At 41.6% G+C, this 22,941-nt stretch overlaps 1 protein-coding gene across 3 annotated transcripts in view; it reads left to right on the top strand.

Moving 5' to 3' along the window:
- Positions 1-22,941, top strand: part of TSNARE1 (t-SNARE domain containing 1) — a 418,229-nt gene that overhangs the window by 130,943 nt on the left and 264,345 nt on the right. For all 3 annotated transcript variants that reach the window (XM_088531270.1, XM_088531278.1, XM_088531285.1), the window contains exons 3-4: positions 5,778-5,855; positions 13,204-13,273. In XM_088531270.1, the coding sequence (XP_088387396.1) occupies positions 5,778-5,855; positions 13,204-13,273 (148 nt within the window). The remainder of the gene's footprint in view (positions 1-5,777; positions 5,856-13,203; positions 13,274-22,941) is intronic.

Below are 22,941 nucleotides of genomic sequence, written 5' to 3'. Positions count from 1 at the left end.
TCTAAGTATTCTTCCTAGGTATAGGCTCTATTTTTTATTAATCTTATCAGAAATCTGTATTGCATATGTATTTATAGCTCATTTATAGTTCATTTTTATAGCTCATTTAGGATCTTCTAAGGAAACCCTTGTTGTACTGCAGAAACTTTTGTACAGGAGACACAACTTGTGTGTTGCGATATGCTTCTCTGGGGAAATGATGCAACCAAATCCCAAATCTCATAGTCTTTAGAAAGGTTAAAGTATTGAAGCTCTTTATTTCACATGAAAAAGAAAAAAAAGAAGAAAAAAGATCCCTGTGTGTGACTGTAACAAATGTTACAAATCTGAAATGATTCTCATTACCTGTTTTATCTCCTTGGCTTTCTGTACTCACTGAACAGAGGCCCCTAGCTCAGATACATGAAAGTTCTTGAATACGGTCCACACTGCCAACTTGCTGTATTCAAATGGTGGGTGGAAGAGGACTGATGAAAAAAACAGTTTCAAGATTGTTAAATCTGTAATCTCCTCAGTGTCCCTACCATTACAGCTGTGCGAAGGAGACCTAGGCCTTTTATATGGGACGTTAGAAAGTCCATAGCAAAGAGCTCCAGGGCATTTGCACGGGGAACAGCATCTCATTTCCTGATGCTGATGAAAAGCATGTTGCCTAACGAGTGTGATTATTTTCTGTATATTTTTCTTTATCATCCTCATGAGCAGCCACTTTTCGTCTCTACTTTGTTGGTTTTTCTCATTTTTTGCCTACTTTGTCTTCTTCCATCTCTTCATTTTTATGTTCACTGTTGTGGAGGACCTAAAAATGCAAAAAGGAATTTAACATTTGGTACTAGAGTGAGTGTCTTTCTTACTCTTGGGCAGAAAGCCAGGAATCGATCTTTCCCTCTCTGATGAGTTCAATGCCCTAGTGCCAGAGGCAAGTGGCTCTCTGTGGACCATGGTTTCCAAGAGGGATTTATTCTCTTGGTTAGCTGATGTTGATGCCATGAAGAGTCTTTGGTGGGTCTTCAAAGAGCCTTGTGATAGGCAAGTGGGGCACAGGTCACTTCCCCCAAGGATGTTGTTCCTTGATTGAGTTGGTGGTGGGTGGAGGATCTCCAGACAAAGACTAGACACACGATCTGGTCCATGTTCCTGCTGTGCCTGGAAAGTGCCAGTCCACTAGGATGCACTTTGAGATGTATCCTGAGTTTTGAAGAGTGCTTTGTTGTCCTCACAGACCTCATTTCCATCCTGGTCAGCTTTACCTCCTCTGGTAGCACACAGACACATTAAAAGACCAGGTGCATGAAACTGGGGGCTGTCTTTTACAGTCTCGAGAGACAGGCAGGATCACAGCAGTGCACTGGGACTAAATGCATTAATAATTTTGAGGTGTCAAGTTGCTTTATTAGAGCCATGAAAGTGTTTTAAGTAGAAAGATTGAATGCTTCTCCCTCTTTCCTTTTTTACTTTTTCCTCTCTCTCTTTTCCCTTTTATTAGAGTTGCAGCTATTATGCCTTTTTGCTTTTTTTTTTCTTTTGTTTTTCTCCCAGACTTTGAGATATTTAGGGTTTGCTGCAAAATTGAATTAATTGAGACAATTGACTACACCTGCTTGCAGAAAAGCCATTTGGAGCTTCAAATTAGTGTGAAGTAATTAATAGGCAAGGAATATAAACATGGGGAACAAGAGCAGATTTCACCAGGAGTAAATGTAAAAATATTTCTTTAGATGCTTATGCCATACGTGTTGCCTTGGACCTGTAGCTGTTCCCTTCAAATGGGATTAGTTCCATACTGGTAGAGACAAAACTCTACCACTGACAGCTGAGGAAGTTAGTTTCTCCTGGCCCTCGCCAAGGGGATTCTGCTAGGAAGGGAATGGGGAAAATAACAGGGAACCCTAGAAGTGGTTTTGGTGATATCCAATTAACGGCGTGGAGGATCACCAATTTGACGCACTGTTTGGTAACATCGCTGCCGCAAGCTTGTCCCTGCATCCAACATCCATAATATAATTAAAATTCACCCACTCCCAGCCGTGGCATCACATGTGTGTTGCGGTGGGATATGCAAAATATTTACTGTGTCTTGGCAGCCTCATGTTCCTTCTTGGGGGAACATAATATTTTAGTACTCACTTTATGAAGTAGAATGTGTTTCATTTTTTATTAGACACAACTGTGTTTCACGTTCGCTTTTGCTCTTTCACAGCCTAAGCATGTGAAGGAGCCGGCTCTTCACTTAGCTTGCAGCACAGATGCTTTCCACTTTGCTTTCCACTGCTGTTTCTAAATTGTCCTGCTTGTCTGCTTGAACTGTGGAATCCTCCATGAATAGTTAAAACCCTCTCTGCTTGAGGTAGGGAAGCTCTAAATTGGAGCAGTGGTTGAAAACATCATCCATGCTTCTGTTTTCTTTCTTATTTTTTTCTTTTCTCTCTCTTTTTTTTTTTTTTTCAATTGAAAGCAAAAGAAAACCAGAGCTGCCAGCATGCTGCAACATGAGATAAAAAATCCATGGGCAGAGTGGGAAATTGTAAACCAGATCCCATGCAGTTTTATCAAATGAGCATCACATTTTCGAGGTAATTGTCTGGAAATGTTGGCCAAAGGTTGCATCCACCTGCGTCTTTCCTGCTGAATTTGTGCTTGGTTGAGGCATGGGGTGACATGGGTTCCTCTGGTAGAGATTTATGAATTGAGACCATAAACTGTCAAAGGGGAGTTCATCTCGTAGGCCTCTTGTAACTCACTAAAATAAATATCACTGTGCTGAGGCTTAAAAAGTTAAGTGCTTCCCTGTCCTTACGGTATGATTCTCACACATTGCCCTGTCCTGTTTTGCTCTTTGCTCCTCTTTGCTCTTTTGACCATTACATGGACCCTTGCCATTACATGGGTGCCACAGTATAGGTGTGCCCTATCCTCACCTTGAAAAACACCTCATTTATTTCTTCTTTTAGAGTTATTTGGTATTTGACATGACACCTTAGAAATTCCTGTGAGACAACTGAGCAGTGAAAAATCTCATGAAATTCAACAAGGCCAAGTGCAAGGTCCTGCACCTGGGGAGAAATAACCCCAGACACCAGTACAGTCTGGAGACCGACCTTCTGGAGAGCAGCTCTGCAGAGAAGGACCTGGGTGTCATGGCGGACCACAACTTGACCATGAGGCAACAGTGTGCCCTCGTGGCCAAGAAGGCCAATGGGATCCTGGGCTGCATTAAGAAGAGCGTCTCCAGCAGGTTGAGGGAGGTGATCCTGCCCCTCTGCTCAGCCCTGGTGAGGCCACATCTGGAGTCCTGTGTCCAGTTCTAGGCCCCACAGTACAAGAGGGATGTGGAGCTGCTGGAGAGAGTCCAGCACAGGGCTACAAGGATGGTCAGAGGCCTGGAACATCTGCCCTATGAGGAGAGGCTGAGGGAGCTGGGCCTGTTCAGCCTGGAGAAGAGAAGGCTGAGAGGGAATCTAATCAGTGTCTATAAGTACCTCAAGGGAGGGAGTGAGGAGAATGGTGTTGGCCTCTTTTCAGTGATGGCCACTGACAGAACTAGAAGAAATGGCCACGAACTGAAGCATCAAAAGTTCCACAGGAACTTAAGGAAAAATTTCTTGACAGTAAGGGTGACAGAGCACTGGAACAGGCTGCCCAGAGAGGTTGTGGAGTCTCCTTCTCTGGAGATCTTCAAACCCACTTGGACGCAGTCCTGTGCCACGTGCTGTAGGTGACCCTGCGTGTGCAGGGGTTTGGACTAGATGACCTCTAGAGGTCCCTTCCAACCTTAAACATTCTATGATTCTATGATTCTATGATGTAACTCTGCATGGGAGCGTATGGAGCTCCATTTCAAGGGATTTTATTTGGAAATTTTTTTAAAATAGTATCTCTTGAGGGGTGCTTATATTCAAGGGTTTTTCAGAGTTTCCAACCCTGAGCTGTTTGTTTGCATCATGGTTCATCCAAGGCTGGATTCAGTGAGGTCCACAAGATCATTGGGCCAGAGCAAGGGTCCATCTAGACCAACTCAGTATTTCTAAAGCTGATGTATATTTAAGGAAAGGAGAAAATTAAAATAAATAAATAAAGCAAAACACATTAATTTAATAAAACTTGTCTCATGTTAGTCTCAAGTGAAGTTCCTAGGGGATGCCTAAGCACAGGCTGATTTCTTGACACAGTTCTGCATAGAGAGAGAGAAAAAAAAAAAAAAAGGATGTATGGAACAGCTGATTTAGGAGCAACTTTGGAAAGAGAAGATGGGAAGAATCTCTAAGAAAGAGACCCTGGGCATTTTGGGATACTGATCTATGACTATATAGGGTCATAAGGGTGAAGCTGAATCGTCTTGGACAAATGTTCCTGCAAGTGAGGTCATCTCCACTTGAAAGATCTTCCCCTGGGAGAAGCAGTGGAATATCCATGGATGATGCTCTTGGGATGTGGGGCTCATCTCGAAACTCTGCAGGACACATCGTCATCTCCAGTCTGAGCAGCACCTTATGGAGAGGTTTTCTTTTTGCTCAATATTTTGCCCAATATGTTTTTTTTTTTTTTCTCTCCTTGCTCCGTTGCCGACTTCCCTCTGTCGTGAATGCAGGTTAGGAGTATGATATTTAACAGCTTAGGACAATCTGGTTAGAGGAAGCAGAATATGTTGAGTCACTGTCCACTGACCCAAAAATATAATTCACAGCTTCTATTAGAAATTGTGCAGCAGTTCATCTCAAACGAGTGAACACTAATATTATGACTGTTTAAATACACTGTAGTGTGTTTAGATACACTGTAGTGTGTTTTGTGGACAAGCCCTATGGTTTGGGTTTAGCCAAAGTTTGAGTTAGACCAGCTTCTGGGAAACCTACAGTGGGGAGCCAGAATGGAGTTAAACCCTGGGACAATCCACTACCTCAATCCATTAATGTCTAATAAGCATTTCAATGAAAGGGATGATGCAAGGCTGTTTTTTCAGTGCTAGGTGCAAGTTTCTGGATGCCAAGTTGTATCTCTTTGGGGTGTGGTGCTCATGTTTCAGGTCTCCTTTCATGGTTTCTGGGACTGCGGGATGTGTGGCTCAAATGTCCATGCTTAAATCTCAGTTGCTTGGATGAGGCTTCTCCTGCATCCTTGGTCAGCTCTCTTCATTCTTCTGAAAGAAGAAGCTAAGTAGGGGGCATTTTAACTCATCATCAGTCAGGCATTAGATATTTGTGGCAAAGCCTTTCTGTCAGTCATGTTTATATACTACCCTGAATGTGAAGGCTCTGGCTTCTAGCTTAGCCTCTACCTGTCATTTTTTAACATCTTTTCTTCAGTTACATGGGAATATGGTACAATGGGGCCTTGTTCTTCTTAAAGACCATAAGGGAAATCCTTTGGATTTGTTTGTTTTAGAGCAGGGACCGGTATGTCCTAAGTTTCCTCGCTTCCTCATCCCTTTTTCCCACAAGAATTTGGCTTTCCAGAGAAAAATCCATATTCTTTGTGAGCCACAAGTGCTCCACACCCATGGTACTCCCTGATGTCTCCTTGTGTTTGCTAGGACTGTGATGAGATGGTGTTTTGCAGGGAGATGCAGGCTGGCTTTGCCTCCTCACTGAGATGATTGTGACAACTTGTATCTGTTATTGCAACTACCTGTATTTAGATAATATTTAATTTTTCTAGGTCTGCTCTGTCACAAATGTTCTCTGCTGGGCATCCTCTGTCAGATATTGTGAAGTGAGTTCCTTCCAAAGTGGTAGGTTGTCTTAATAACTGACATATCTTCTCCCTTTCTGTCTTTGCAGCCACCCAGATTGATCCCAGTGAACTGCAGGAGCTTTTTCAGGAGACTTCAGCCAACGTCTTCCGAATCAACTCCAATGGTGCGTATAATGAAGGGTTTCCTCCTCAGCTGTGTCCTGTCCTGCTGATGACTCATGTGTGTGTACATGGTATATGCCAGGTCCTGTCCCCAACGAGCAAATATTAATACTTTTTTTTTTTTTCTGCAGCATATGTACAATGCACAGTTCTGTATGAGATGTAAAAATATTCCACCATATGTTGCATTAAACAGGCATAGACATATTCCAATCCTTGCTGAGACCACATCATTTTCTATTTTTAATTGTGTCATCTGTTACAATAGGGAGTTAGAAATCAGAAGGGTGGAACAAGCCAAACACGTTTTCTAATGTGTTGTACTGCTACCATGTTTGGAGCCTGTCATATGAGCTTGCAAAACATCAATCTCCTTTGTGAAAACACCAACACCAAAACTCTTGTATTATTCTTTACTCTATAGATTGAGTGGGGATGCTGTTTCTCCTCGTGTCTCCTTGAACACTGGAGATGCAGAGTGGGAGAATAACTCTTCCTATTGGAGATCCCACTTGCTCTGGATCATCGAGATTTCTAGGATTGAGCTGGAGGGCTGTATTTTGCAGACAGACGTAGATTAACATTGCTGAATGGTAGTTAACGTAATGATATCCCAGTTCTAAAATACATTATGGCCAAAAATAATCTAAATTATGAGGTGCTGATGTTATAGCAGACTTTGAATTTCTGAATGGCCTGGGCAGCTTCTTTCTAAGGTCCATTATATGTCTGTGGGCCTTGGGAAGGGATTGAATAAGAGACAGGGCTGGGGTTAGTGTAAAGAGAGGGTCTTTCTCCCTTTGCTGTTGTAACCACTCACATCTCAGAGGTAGGACCTTAGTCCTGCAACAAGATACCTACAGTGAGAAGCAAAGAGCTTCAGAGGAGTCAGAGCTGCCTCCATTTCTCTTTAGCACTTTGTGAGAATATCAGAGAAGTTTCAGGATTCACTGCTGATGGAATGATGGTGTCCCGTGCCAAAAAAGCACGGTCCAGTGGTGGTTGGGAGTATTGACTCACGTTCATCTACACCCTAATGGCTTTGGTCACTGCCTGCATCCCATATTAGGTGTCTGTTTGAGTGTGAAAGCTTGGCTAGGAGAGCTATAAGCTGTCCTCGTGCCAGTTGCTGTCTGATGATAAGAGTGAGTGCCAGGGAGTAAAAACCCTATGTGTTTATCCAGTGCCAGCAGCGTAGGCATTGAAAATTATCTGGGCAAAAGGCAATTGAGAGAAGGATGAGAGCAAGACTTCTAAAATATAGTCCTCTGTTGTTTACTGGGATTCTTGAATGCTACAGAGTGGTCATGTCTCCATCTGCCAGGCAAACACAAGCACCAATTTTTCTATGATCACATCAGATTGGTAGGTTCAAGTTTGCATTTGACAAACATCACCTTGAGTCAGAGCTTCAAGTTCTCCTGCAGCACGGATATACCTCACTCAAGTATGGGGACCTCATGCTCTCCACTACACCACAAGGCAAACACAAGGGCCTGAAAAGAGGCCATGGGTAGGCTTCATGAAGATGTTCAAGTGCCCAATTTGCTGTAAATTCAGAAGAAAAAAACTTGGATCTTCTTTTGAGCCTAAGGATGAAAGAAACCCATGCAACAGGCAAGGAGAGAGGCTGTCTGGTTAGAAAGCAATTTTGCAGGAAAGACTTTGCGGGTACTGAGCAGCAGCAAGGTGGACATGAATTACAGAGATATTTTCTGCATCTGATGGGAGAGTGTGGAGAAAGTGAAACCAGACTTCTTTTTGACATGAACAGTGGAAGGACGAGAGGCAGTAGACATAATTTGGAATGAGAGAAAATCCTTCACAGAAAAGAAGCTGAGATATTCAGTTACAGAAAGTCATCTTGGGGTTGCCTGTGGTATTTGACACTTACTAGTGATAGGATGGATAGTGCTTAGAGCACAGTACAATCCTATGTTTCAGAAGGTGGAAAAACTCCTTGAGAAAATTCCAGAGCTGTGACCTAGCTGGTGGCTGCTGTGGAGAGTTGAGCCTCTCAGGTATGTTCACCAGTATTCAACTTTGCCTGTGGATGGGGCCATGCCTTGTATTGTAATGCATGGAAGTACCAGAATTAGCACTGATCCATCCCTGATAGTGATACTCTGTCCTGAGTACTGTAGGCTTGTGGTGTTAAACATGAAGCCAAGGCAGAGCGAAGTTTTGCAACCTGCTTGCAAGTCTGCGTTTATTAATACTCAGTAACTAGGTTACTAGGGTAGCTAGGTTAAGATTAATTTGGTGAGCCCCAGTGCTGTAATCACAACATGTTGCTGTCATGGAGTTTATCCTGAGCAAGGCATCATTTTGAAATGCTAGAATCCAGTTGCTGTTTTTATTCTTCTTTGTAATCGCAATAATCCAAATTCAGTTAATTTTAGACTAATTTCTGGTGATGTTGAGCTGGTTGTTTTCTGCTAGGTTGCCTATACTGAGTTCTCCCTGAAACAGGTAATGATGATGTCTGCACTTAAACTATTTTAGAAAATTGGAGAGGGTACAGATAAGAGCTATCGCAACTGTTTGAAGTCTACAAATCAGACTTCAAAATGCGTGCTATGGGGACTTCTGTGTGAGACATCTAAGAGGACTTGATCACGGTCCATAACTACATCTGGGGAAAGAAAAACATCAAATAGATAGTGTAGGGCTCATTAATCTAACGTTCTGATGCATAACGAGATCAAGAGATAAGAGTCAAAGCTAGACAAATTCAATCTTTTGGTATGAGGATAACTGGCCATTAGAAGTGCTTTCTGACGAGACGTGATGGATTTGGCATTGCTTGGAAAGTTAAATCAAGATTCAGATGTCTTTTTATAAGATGTACTTTAGTCCTCAAGTCTGCGGTCTTGATGTACGAGTGATGGGACGAAATTTTTGCTGGGAAATCAGATTGGATAATCAGAATTGCTGTCTCTGGCCTTTAAAATCTATGAATCTATGAATTTATAATGCTTTTTAAAGTGCTTTTAGGTTGAAGAAATGCCCATAATATACTGTACTGTTGTTGCTCTGCTCACCACCCATATTATTTTTTGTCTGCTAAAGTCAGTTTGATTCACTGAGCTTGTGTCTTCTTTATAGTAATCTTCACTCAAAATGGTTACAGCTTTGTCTGGGAAGGGGATGCTGAATGTTGGCCCAAGATCTGAGAGAGCTGGGCCTGTTGAGCCTGAAGAAGAGAAGGCTGAGAGGAGCCCGATCAGTGTGTATAAACACCTCAAGGGAGGGAGTGAAGAGGATGGGGCTGACCTCTTTTCAGTGGTGGCCGCCGAGAGAACTAGAGGTAATGGCCACAAACTGAAACACCAAAAGTTCCACAGGAACTTAAGGAAAAATTTCTTAACAGTGAGGGTGACAGAGCACTGGAACAGATTGCCAAGAGGTTGTGGAATTTCCTTCTCCGGAGATCTTCAAAACCCACTTGGACACAGCCCTGTGCCAAGTGCTCTAGGTGACCCTGCATGTGCAGGGGGATTGGACTAGATGACCTCTAGAGATGCCTTCCAACCTTAATGATTCTATGATCCTAGGATCCTGCAAAGCTAGCAAATATTAGGTAAGGGGACTGATAGGGTTATGAAATGGAAGAGAAGCCCATGATCCCATCTGTGCCTTATGGTCTCTTCAGTAAACCCTGCAAGTTTCATCAGGAAGCACATAGCAAAAGTCAGTGCTATCATTGGTGGACGACCAGTTGGTGGTGGAGCAAGGAGCAGAGCTTCTCTGTTGCAGAAGCTCGTCAGATGACATTGTGCTCCTCTTGCACTGGGCTTCATGTCCTTCAACACTGTAGTACATTGAATCATAGCTCCCCTTTGCCTTCTCTTCTTGCCTCACCTTGGCCTCTTTGGGGATTTCCAGGTCCTCATTGCTTTTGGAGATCAAATTGTGGAGCTGAAGTGTTCACCTCTAAGAACCTGAGGTGTCTTGAGCACGCCCCTGTTGTTTGAACACTTAAATTGCCAGGTTGTGGGCACTCAGCTATATTTTTTTTTTCCTATCCTTTGGGAAAAAACGTATCTTTTATGAAAACTAGAAGACAACTTTATACTAAGATTTTAAAGCACTGTGGGCTTTTATTGAGTAGTACTGAAGAAGTAGTAAAAATTGCATGCTTTGTCCGTCTTTGCTTTGTTTCCTCTTTTGGCAGAAGTTTTTTCCTTTGGGGTAATTTAAATTCTTCTTTAGGAGTTCAGGACTTGCCTTATGAACAGAGGACATCTTTGCAGTTTCGAGCTTACTTTGACTGATCTTAAATATAGATGCTCCTGCTCCATTTTTCTGTTACAGGAATGAGATTCTTCCCCATATGTTGAATAAAAACCTTAGTCACCTGCTCTTTGTGCATACTAGTGGGTCACTCTCCAGACAGGTCATGAGCTCAGGGCCTTTTTTCAACTTCATCACTTATAGAAGTTTAAAGGATAGAAGGGGATCTTTCTGAAGGTTTTGCATTCTCTTTCAGAGAGTGGCTTTTAGCTGTCTGTTAGTAAATATCTTATAAATAAGTAAAATAAATAGCACTTGTAAAAATAGTTGTTTTGGTACATTATGCAGGGATCATCACTGGAGGATATACTGGAGTAATCAGACCTGTTCTGGGCAGATGGAGAACCTGAATGTTCTAATGGGTCTCTTCTCTCTTTAATTCCTTTTATTTACTTGCTAATGGCTCCACATGGAGAGCTGGTGCCATGTGTAGTCCCATTACCTTGATCTCAGGGGCTGAGCCAAGGACTTTTCATCATCCCATAGGCATGATAAAGTTGTCGTTGCTATCTCAGCATGGTTTCTCATGCCCCATCGATTTTAAGGATTGCAGCACTATAGAAGGTGGTTGGTGCCAAACTCTCAATTTATGTAAGTTGGTGCAATTCCAACAACGTATCTCTGCTCAACATATCTCATCCTGGAGCACTACCCTACCACCTTTTAAATGCACAAGGCTTTTTTAAGTGACACATCTGGGTTTTAACACTGTCCTCTTGCATCTCTCCAGAACAACTGTATGACTTGAAGAGTCAGAACTGGTATACGATCTACTGAGAGGGATTTTCCATGCCCATCACAGAAACTGTGCTGAGCTCTTCTTGGCTGATTCCAAAATATGAGAGCTCAGTTGCCTTTAGGTCCAGGAGACCTATGTTTGTGTTTCAGTTTGCCATTTCCCATGTGAGACCCATGTCAAATGCCAACCTTGTGACTGCCTCAGAGTCTATATCTCTCAGCTTGTCCTATAGGAAACACTGACCTTTATATAGGAATGTCAATATTGAGTTTGAATTGCAATATTAGATACAATTTTAGGGTAGGTCTTGATCCTGAGTAATTGTCTGCCCTGACCGACAGTCTCTTTGCTCTACTCTTGCGTTTCTGCCGCAGATCTTTCTATGTGTTTTTATTGTTCGCAGTATTAACTGAATATTAAAACTCTTGAATTTATCCTAGTGTGCGTGAAATAGTATGTGTTTAAGGTCTTGAGCAATTTTGTGCAACAGGAAAAAGCTCTCGCTACTCTCCTCTACTCCAAAGAGTACAGTAGCAAAGGTCTGTCCATATTGCAAAGAAGTGCCTGCATATTCAATCTTTGCCTTCCATCAAGCTCTCATGTTTGCATTTAGGGAGACCTTGGCAGAAGAGCCATTTCACTCTGAATTGGGCAACATATATGCTGCGTTGGAGATTGATTTGTAGAACCCAGGAAGAGAGGGATATGTTATTGTAATATCTGTGAGATCACTGCAAGACGAATGCTGTGCTCGTAGAGAACAGATATTAGTGAATACTCTTGATCTATTCTTTAAAAACACTCTGCATTCAGCAAAGAATAGTAATTATTAGCTCAGTTATAGGTAGTTCCTTGAAGCTTTATCTTAAAGAGTTGCCAACTGCTGCACTGAAATCTACTGTTGTCGTCTACCATAAGGCTGAAAATAACACAGCGATTTTCAAGCTTCTTTTGATTATTCATGTTGTCTGAGCACATAATTACATTTTATGCTTTTGTTAGCTTTTGCTGTAAGCCCAGAGAAGCCCAAAAGGGAAGTGCAGATTCAGTTTTGTCTCTCAGTAGAAAAAATAGTTAAGCGACATGTTCAAAGTTGCAGACCGAGTTGCAGGCAGCAGAGTCATTAAAATAAAGGATTTATTAAATTTCCAGTGAAATACTTAAGCTGTGTCACTAATCTGTTCTTTTTCCTCCCTAAAATATTGAAGCATGACTGGTAATGGGTTATGAGTTTTTATAACTGCAAATGTCCTGACAAAATTCCAAATGTAAATAATGAGAAAGTAATTTATTTAGCATCTTTCATTGTCGAAGATCTTGAAGTGCTTTGCATGCTTGATATGCTAAACGCAAAAGCAGTAACCTCCTATTAATTTGAGAGTGAAGTTGAGACACTGAACACTCAAGGGTGTAAAAAGGGTAAATTTTATTGTATAGCTTAAAGAATAGCGAACATAAGGGCTATATTACACTTTTGAAGTACAAGACCCCCACTCAGCTTTTTAAACTTTTGCACTGATTTTTTCTTAAATCTTAAGTCATTATGCACTGCAAAACAAAACATGATTCCAGCGTCCAGCTATTCTAATGGATCACTTAGAGCTGCTATATCCTCTCCTGATACAAAAGCACAAGAAGCTCTCTGGCTCAAACACACTAGGTAATCACAGTAGAGCACTCCTTTGGCATATGTGAGCCAAAACGTAGGAGAGTATCAAACTCTGAATGATAGAGCATGAAAATATGAATATGAAAGATAAAGATGGAAGAGTTCAGCCTCTTAATTCTTGTCCTGAGCAATTAATGGTATTTTTATGAAATTTCTTGCCTCTTCAGTGAGGGCATGATTCCAGCCAGACGTGCTTCATGCAAACGTCCATGAGTCTTGAGGGATGGACCTTCCCACTCCTCCTAGAGCTGCCCAGGTCTCCTGGCCCAAAGCCTCCAGCCCTGAGAATACTGTGCAGTTGCTCTAACATTAAGAGTTAGAAAATTTGGGAATGGTTCAGTCAGAAATCCAGGCATTGGTAGTGTTGACCGCTGTGGGTCATTGCAGGGATATTTGAAGTTATTACTGAAAGAGGATGAAGGATCCGACACTTTCTGCTGTGAAGGAGAGTGTGGAGATTTGTGCATCTTCACAAGGAACTCCCTCTGCCCAAGAGAATGTCAGGAAGAGGCTCACTAGGAAATATAACCACTAAGTTGTTTTCAAAGAAAGTGAATTAAAAAAGAACAAGAGGAGAAATCCAATATTTTTTTTTCTCTGAACAAATGTACTACTTCTTTATCTTTTCTTTCTCTCTTGTTGACAGTGACCTCCTTGGAAAGAAGCCTTAGATCTCTGGGGACCTCAAATGATACTCAAGAGCTACAGGATGGACTGTGAGTCTGTTTTGAATTGCTACAGGTCTTCTTTTGTCCCAGACTTTTCATTTGTAACTCATCTACCCTCACTCTTTCTTCTGTCTTCATTGCAGACAGATAACTTTTTTATCAGTTTATTTCATTTGCTTCCTTTTCTTGTCCATGATTAATGATGGTAGGACATATATTGATTGTATAAAGTTTTGCCTGTGCTGGTTTGGGGGGCAGAGAATGGTAGGTAGATCGCAGGAAATGATGGGATGCAATGAAAGAGGTTTTTTTTTTTTTTTTTTTTTTTTTTAATGTGAGGACAGCCTTGAATGCTTGTATAGCTTTCTCCTTTCTTTTTTTTCCCCCCACCTCTTTTTTTTCCCACCTCTTTGGTAAAGACAGTGAATCTAAGAAGAGAAAAGAGAGAAGGAGCAAGAAAATAAAAAGGATATTTTATAGGTGGAAAACCATATGTTGTGGTATTGAAACCTGCACCACAGCATCACATGACACAACACAGAGAAAATGAAAGGTTCACTTGCAATAGATGCAGTTCATTAAACTCTCGTCTGGGTATGTGTATACACAAACACGCACAGTTAGTTTTCATTATATGCATGCTAATTAGAGAATTAAAATGGCTTTTTCCAAATGCAGCACAATTTATTAAAGCTGCTTCGCTTAATGTAACCAGCATGCAAAAATCAGTTACTTAGGACTTGCTTCTGATTTTGTGTGTGCAGCTCCCACTGAGGTTAGGCTTCAAACAGAGGGGGAAAATTTGATTTCTATTTCTTTTTAACATGATTTAGTCTGCTGAGGAGGAAGTCCCATATTTCCTCAGATTTTACACATCCAAGATTTTCAAAATAGGTGTTCTTACTAGAACATGCCATTGCATTTAGCAGAAAAAAAAAAGAAAAAGAAAAAAAAAGTAGTTTTATATTTCATAAACATGCCTGACGGACTTGAATGGCTTTTCTAGGTTCAGTTTAATCTCTCAGATTGGTTTGTGATCTCCCTCTTTCTCTCCCCAATCCATTGCATTCATCTGTGCATCAGATCTGCTCCAATTCCCATATGCACTGTTTCGCAAACTTCAAGAATAAAAATAACAGCAATAATAATAGCCACAAGATTTGGAACTAAATTTGGGAAGCTGAAGAGGATGTCAGAGTAAGAAGTCAGCCTGTGTAGATCGATGTAATTGGGAAAAATGTTTACATGCATGGAATTATTTGCAGCATAAACCACCCTGGTAACTGCTGGAAATCCCTAACCCAGATAGGCTTTTTTATCACCCAGTGCAACTATTGTGCTAACACTCTCAAACTATTCTTTATTTTATTCAAGAATCAATTCCCTGACTCTTCAGAGCACTTAAAAAATGCGTAGATAATTTTCTTCTTTCCTGAGCAGTTACATAAATAGATGGATAATGCAGTAATTACAATAATTATTTTTGATCTTGGAATTATCATTAATTGTCCACATAGCTAAACATAGCTTTTTTGTTATTATTATTTTAACCATGCTTCCCTGCCCCCATCATCAGCCCCACAAGTCCTGCAATTGCAGAACCATTCCATAGTATGCAAGACACATTGAATGTTCCATGAGCATCTCTGCTCATCTCTCATGAGAGCTGCACTAGACAAACCACCTCAAATTGTGAGAGCCAAGAGTGCTCTCTATATCTGTTTATGGGGCAGTGTTTTCTGCTTCTCCAGTTTGCAAATCGTGATTTAACCTCTTGCCTCTTTGCTACTTGACCTCCTGACTTCAAAGACTGGTGTATTATTCTCCTTGACCATCCTACAACTTGAAAAATGGTTGAAGAGCAACATGTCAACATTTGGTATATTCGTAGCCTTGACTGTTATAAAGGTTGTGTTTGAGGACATCTAAATAATAAAGTTTGCACATTAGTTTCCTACTAACTGAGTGACTGTGGGCTGTGGCCTTCTCTGAAATAGCATCACTCCCTTTGAGAGCTGAGAGCAGAATAAGGACTGTGTTTGTAGCAAATGAATTCAGGATAGTTCACTGAAACAGCAAATCCAGAAAAAAAGTAAGTGCCAGGTGTAATCCATGTTAGGCATGAATAGAGCAGAGTGAATAACTGTCATTCAACCTCTGCATAGAGCCAGCTCAGATACCTGCATACCATATGCTTGGAGTTGGAAGTGCCAGAAAATTAAATGTAGGTGCATTTAAGAAGCTCTAGGTGGAGTTGGCTGAATACAGATAACTTGTATTGATTGGGAAAGAAGGGAGGAACAAAAGGAACAGGGTTGCAGTAGAAGTGGGGAGAAAGGCTTGGTCCAGTAGGCCAAGACTACTGATAGCATTCTCCAGTGATGCTTGACCACAAATAGTGCTTCCATGGCTTCAGGTGTTGAAGGTAGTTAGCTGTTAATTTAGGCAGCCACAGTTAATTGCCCAGATAAATCAGTCCCTTCAATAGGAAGTGAAAGCCACTTTCTGATCTTACTAGAAGGTAACCTCAAAAATAAATAAAAAAAAAAGAAACTGAAAATTAAAACATCCCTGTAGCCCGGGCAATGCGGCAATGCCCTCTGAAGAGTATGAATCACTTCCCCATGAACTCTGCCTTCCCACCTTCCCACGATTATTTGTTACGGACAAAGCATGCTGTGCATGATAGACCTCTTTGCCCAACTAAATGCAGTGGCACGGGTCCAACCATTCCCTTTTAGAAGGAAACATCAGCCCAGGTTGCAAGTAGGATTTGATGGCTCTGATGATTCCTCAAAGCCATGACACTGAGCTTCTAGTGGTGGTAAGGGTCCAAGATTTCCTCTTTATGTCCAGTGGAGGCTGACTGACCTGGACAGCTATCCTTACTCTCCAAATAAGCCTTCTTGAATTGCTCAGCCATGCAAGTGTGTCTCCTCATGTGTAGCCTTAGCTTAGTTTATACCAGGTACAAGGGGGTCAAGAACAGTACTGTGTTCTCTTACTGTTGTAGCTTGGTATTCCTTTTTGCGTGTGGGTAAAAAATCCCATGTTTTTTTTTTTATGTCACAGTGGTTTGGGATCTTTTAACAGTCAATAGCAGAAGAATTTCCCTATTGAGAGAAGGATTGTGAGAAGCATATTGTAGAAACTTTTAGCACTAAACAGAATTTTGACTATGTCCTTTCTACTAAATGTGTTGGTTTCTCCTGCTTTGAAGGAAAGCCTACATTTTGGCATCCACTTCCCTTCCCCATCATGCCCCATGGACATGATATGCACACTTATGTTTTTTAATAGATTATTTTTTCTTTTTTTTTCCTACGATTGAGAGAGAGCTCAGTTCTGAATCTGTGCAGTGTATGAAAATAAGCCTCCTTTTCTTGCAGAAGTTATATGGCAATAGTCACCTCTCTGTTGTAATTCTCTCCTGTTTCCCTGGGGAAAAAAAAATCCTAGCACAGCAAGATCATTGTAGGAGAACCCAGAAGTATACAAATATTTCTGTATTTGAATTCTGGCTAAAGTGGTGCACCACAGAGATTTCCTATGGCCATAATCTCACTGTCACATATAAGCAGTAATAGCAAATAGATAGCCATGAAGTGATCACTGTCTACAGAACACTGATGAGGTGCAGGCTTTTTGATGTATAATACTTTAATGATTTTATTAGGGCTGTGCAGCAGAGCTGATTACGATGCAGCATTAGAAAAGCACTTTCAAAGTATTTCCAGCACAGGAAGCTCAGCTTGAGATCTGAGCTGCTGAGGGATGAAACGAAGATGATAGTCCTGAAAGAAGCAAAAAGTGGCTAAAACCTTAAAAGATATCTTTTTTTTTTTTTTCCTTTGGAGTTGCAAACTGTGCCAAAGTGCTTTCCTATGATAAAAAAAAAAAAAAAATCTTCCTCACCTTTCCCCAAGAAATTTGCCACGTCAGAAATTTGCCAGAAGAATTAGTCCAGGTGAGTAAAACCACTCCATCCCACTCCATCAGTTCAGTTTACCAACACCACAGCCCTGAGTCAAATGAGACCTATGGTAAAGTCCGTAAGTGAGATATATGGGAAGTGATCTTGAGAGGAGAAGCATCTCTGTTCCAGCCTGAAACCTGTCTAAGCAACAAGAATTGATTAAAGAATGACAATAAGTCCACTTGGGTTCATCCTTTAGCTGGTGGTCTGCTGGACTTGTAGACGGGTTTACAAAACACCTTGTCTTTCAGGACATATGTGTTAAGTCTAAGATGTGTGTAACAGCTAATGTGTAACAGCTGTGGCGTTTGCTTGACAAAGGCCATTTTTGTCATCTTCATTATGGATAAGGCATCTATAGATAGGAGTCTACGTGAGTTCAGTCAGTGATGTCTACTCACCCTAACCTGGTCCATTGGCATATTCTTGAGACAACTGAGGTGCCTCAGGGTTGGAGACACCCATGTAGGCTGGCAAGTTCAGCACAGGATTTGGATTATCCATTCACTTCTGAAACAATAACTGTAGGCCTGGTGGAACCCTAGGACATCTCAAGGACATCAGTGAGAGTCAAATGAGAGCATTTCTATTGCTAGTCCTGCAGCCTCCAGGGTAACTAGTTAAGAAAGGATTCAAATTCTTCCCTCCAAGCTGATACTAAAGCAAGAAGCATCATAACCCTTGACTTTCTCTGGAGTTGTGAGGTGACTCTCCCATTAGCTGTACTGAAATACCCTTTGGGATGCCCATCTTTCTGTATGTGTGTTCCAGAGAGTCTGAACGGTTGTTCTTACAGTGTTGAGCCTCAAATGCTTTCATGAATTGTCTGAAAACAATACTTTTTTTTTCCCTTTTTTTTGCATTTTTTTCAGTTCTGCATGTTGTTTCTTTTTTTTTTTTTCTTTTTTCTTTTCCTACCCTTAGGTTTGATAAGTTGGTGGGATAGCTCAGAAAATAAATATTTTATAAAAACATAGCTCCTTCTCCTTCTTAATTCTTGTGGAATGGAGATTCATCCAAAGATGTTTTAAAGTCATAATTTGCTGAGAGAAGATTTTTTTAAGTATATCAGACAGAGGTTTTTAAGTGTCAGCATGTTTAATTAAGGGTAGGATTTAATACTAGTTTATATGGTTTTGTTATTCTGCTTGTATAGGCTTAAAAAAAAAGATTTCCATAAATATTTTGAAACGTCATTTTGATTCTGTTAATATGTTAAACCCTTCAAAGTAATACCTTCCCTGTTAAACTCAAAGCAGTCGGATTAACTTTATCTATCCTCTATTTATCGCTGCTGGCATCAATTTCTGACATGAAAAACCTTCTAGGTTTGGCAGGAAAAATGGGTTGCCAGATTGCAACATTTGCATTTAACTGTATAATACACTTGCCGCATTAATAATTACATTTATGTGACAGATCTCACCCAGTGTACCAGATGTGTGACATCTCTGTGATAAAATGTGGAAGGTCCTGATGAACTGTAGGATTCTCTGATAGTGATAAATTCCTGTGCATGTGGCCACTTGCAGGGGTCCTTGGAGGGGCCCTTCACCTACTTGAGCCCCTCCTAAAAGTCCTACAAATCAGGCTGTTGGAGGTTTCCTTTTCCTCCCCGATTGCCCTTATCAGAGGCCTGTGATGAGCAGAAATTTAAAAATATATGCCTCCATATTGGCCCCTACTTGAATGCCAAAGATGTCCTTAAACAAGCACTCAGGAGCAGGAAAAAATTGAAATTTATTTGGAAAATGCTGAATTCACACTGATTTTTTTTTTCTTGGTATCCTCCCCTACTGCTGTTGCTAGCCAAAATATTATCTTTCTATTTTTGATTGTACTTTTATGCCATTTTCCTGTATTGGAAATGAGAATGTGCTTCTCAAATGGGTTAATTTTGAGTCAACAGAGGAAAATTCCTCCTCTCGCTAACAAAAAAAAAAAAAAAATCCAACTTTAAACCTTTTGTTTCCTTCCTCCCATACATAGAGTCAGAGAGAGCAAAAGACAAGCTTGCTTTCCGCTAGCACAGCATGCAGAAGGCAAATACATATATATATTTGGGCTGAAATATCCACAGGCAGGAAGTTTATCATGCAACATAAGATCCTCATTGGAATTACTTGCCCCTGGATTTGTAAGTGCATGTTTTGTAAACTTTTTGAGTTTGGGGAAGAGAGGGAAGATGTTTGCAGTAGTTTTTTTATGCCCATACTCACACATTCAGCAATGCAGTTCATATTGATTGGTTTAATAATTCATGTTTGCATGTCCAGACTGGGATGTTGTCAGGACAAAGCACCCATTCTGCAGTGGAGTCCTGCAGGGCTCTGATACGCTAATCCAAACATGCTGATATTTAGTGAAATACTTCCCTGGGCTTTGTGGAAGGTCTCATTTATTTCCTGAGATTTACACTGCCAATAAAGCCAGGAGCGGCATTCCCATTAGCTGGAATGACGTTTCTTCTGATCCGTGGCTTTGGGTGGTTTGGTAGCCGTTCATGTGGACTAGCTGCATCCTGGGGAAGGTTGACTGGGTTTGGAAAAGCAAAAAATAGAGTCTAGCATTCAAGAACGGTACAAAAATCTGCTGAAAAAGTCTCATTTTCTTGCTAAAACCACATTTTCTTCCACAGTACTCTGTCAGTTCAGTCCCTTCACACTGCACTTGAGCAGGGTTGTAATAAACCCTCTGTATCCAGACACTCACATTCCCACTGCAGGAGGTACCACCTTTTAAGTAGTTCTTGGGCAATTTGTAGGGATGGCATATGTTTTAGCAGCGCGAGGGGATTATTTTCTGCAAGGAGTGCTCCATGCGAGGTGCTGAAGACATGGAATGGTACATGAGATCCTCCTAAGGGGTCATGTTTAAACCTTGTTTCCTAATTTGTTTAAAAAAGGAACTAAATAAGATAAGGATATGTTATGGGGAAATGCCAAAAGGGTGAAAAGTAAATAATGCCAGATAAAATCTACAAGGAAAAGAAAAGAGAATCACTGATATGGTAATTTTGACACCCATTTACTGGCTTTTAGTAATGTCACAACTTGGGGAATTTAGCAGCTTGCTTAATACATTTATTCTGGAGAATACTTCTGATCAGCCAGAGGTCCATACCCTACTCCTAAATAACTAAGCTGAAGGTCGGATATTCAACAAACATGCATGTTTTATTTTGAAGAAAGTCAAACCTCGAGGGAACTATGTATGTTTACCAGAACATTTTTATATTACTGTCTCCTTATATTCTCTCTGCTCGTGTTCACTACGTACAGATGCAATTTGTTCATGAAGAACTCGCCTCTTCCCATCCTGTGATCTTCATGAGTTTAGTCTTGCAGAATAATGAATAAGTAATGTCATGCCTCTTCCCTAGATTGCAGTGTCACAGAACAGGAATCTTCTTCTTTCTAGATTTAAGAAAATGAAGGGAAAAAAAAAGAAGAAGAAGGAAAAAATCTGAGTTTGCCAGTACACATGCTTACAGGTTAAACTAGCTTTGGTGGAATTTTCCTCCTCCTTTAAGAGTTATTTTATTAACATTGATGCAGTAAATAAGTCCAGGAGGTTAAGACTGTACATATAACCCCTTTGCTGTGCAGCAGTAAACAGTTCAATAAAGTTTGAAGGTTTGAATACCAAGAGTGCTGTACACTTGGTCCCAGGGCAACAACCACTTTTGTAAAAGTGCAGACCAAGAAAACAACCCGTCTGTTCTTCCTCCCATCATTACAAGATTAAGGAGAAATAACCTGGGCTCCCAGAGCCTTGACCACCATCCCCAGAGCTCTGGGGCATGACGGTTTCCAATTTACACTTGGAATCTCTAGTGCCCACATGGAAGAGTACCAGAGGATAACAGTGCAACATCTGGGGCTGACACCCAAGAGGCGCAAACTAAAAAAAATCCTGGATATGGCCAAGAAGAGCATGTAGTCTGGCCAGTGTGGTATACTTGTACCACGATTAGCCAAAGCAATGATTTTGGTTGCCTTCATGATCACGGCTTCCTGGAGGTCTTTAGAAGAAGCTTCCGGGGGTGCTTAAGATGTAAGGAAGGAGCAAAAATCCATCCTTAGGCTGCGGATGGTATTGCCAGCATAAGTGAACCATGAGAGGAGGGGAACGTAATGGTGGTGAGTGATGTTGGAGTGGATTGGGTTGTTCAATGTCTGTAGATGGAGTTCCAAGACCTAAAAGAGGTTCACACAGTCGATACCTCAAGTGCTTCCTCCTCATGTGTAGGAAAATCTTTCCAGCTCTGATGTTAAGCTCTAAGTGCACTTGTTTCCTTTCAATATAATTACTGAGTAAGAAAGTCCTGAATGTCCTGGTGCCTGACCTATTTCACTTGTGCATTTGTGATACTTTAAATGATTGCTCTCAAACTATTATATAGCAAAGTTACTGCTCATAGAATAGAATAAAATGCTTAAGGTTGGAAGGGACCTCTAGAGGTCAGCTAGTCCAACCCCTCCGCACACACAGGGTCACTTAGAGCACGTGGCACAGGACTGCATCCAAGTGGGTTTTGAAGATCTCCAGAGAAGGAGACTCTACAACCTCTCCTGGAAACCCGTTCCAGTGCTCTGTCACCCTCACTGTTAAGAAATTTTTCCTTAAGTTCCTGTGGAACTTTTGATGCTTCAGTTTTTGGCCATTTCCTCTAGTTCTGTCGGTGGCCACCACTGAAAAGAGGCCAGCACCATCCACCTCACTGCCTCCCTTCAGGTACTTATAGACACTGATTAGATCCCCTCTCAGCCTTCTCTTCTCCAGGCTGAACAGGCCCAGCTCCCTCAGCCTCTCCTCATAGGGCAGATGTTCCAGGCCCCTGATCATCCTTGTAGCCCTGCACTGGACTCTCTCCAGCAGCTCCACATCCCTCTTGTACTGTGGAGCCCAGAACTGGACACAATACTCCAGATGTGGCCTCATCAGGGCTGAGTAGAGGGGCAGGATCACCTCCCTCGACCTGCTGGAAACGCTCTCCTTAATGCACCCCAGGATCCCATTGGCCTTCTTGGCCATGAGGGCACACTGCTGCCTTATGGTCAACTTGTCATCTACCATGACACCCAGGTCCTTCTCTGCAGAGCTGCTCTCCAGAAGGTCAGTCCCCAGCCTGTACTGGTGTCTGGGGTTATTTCTCCCCAGGTGCAGGACCTTGCACTTGTCTTTGTTGTATTTCGTAAGATTTCTCACTGCCCAGTTATCCCAGTTATCCTGGCTGTCAGATACTGCTCACAGTTTGGTATAATCTGCAGACTTGCTGAGGGAGCACTCTGTGCCTTCATCCAGGTCATTGATGAATAAATTGAACAGGACTGGACCAAGGACTGACCCCTGGGGGACCCCACTAGCTACAGGCCTCCAACTAGGCTCTGCACCGCTGATCACCACCCTCTGAGCTCTGCCATCCAGCCAGTTCCTAATCCATCTCACTGTCCACTCATCTATCCCACACTTCCAGAGCTTGCCCAGGAGGATGTTGTGAGGGACAGTGCCAAAAGCCTTGGTGAAGTCAAGATAGACGACATCCACCGCTCTCCCCTCGTCTATCCAGCCGGTCATTCCATCATAGAAGACTATCAGGTTAGTCAAGCATGATTTCCCTTTGGTGAATCCATGCTGACTACTCTTGAGCACCTTCTTGTCCTCAATGTGCCTGGAGACAACGGCCAGTATGAGATGTTCCATCACTTTTCTGGGGACGGAGGTAAGGCTCACTGGC

The sequence above is a fragment of the Tinamus guttatus genome, unplaced genomic scaffold (assembly GCF_059628265.1).
Source record: "Tinamus guttatus ecotype Peru unplaced genomic scaffold, ASM5962826v1 Tinamus_guttatus_pri_ptg000032l, whole genome shotgun sequence".
NCBI classification, from domain to species: Eukaryota; Metazoa; Chordata; class Aves; order Tinamiformes; family Tinamidae; genus Tinamus; species Tinamus guttatus.
This window is presented reverse-complemented; position numbering and strand designations above follow the sequence as displayed.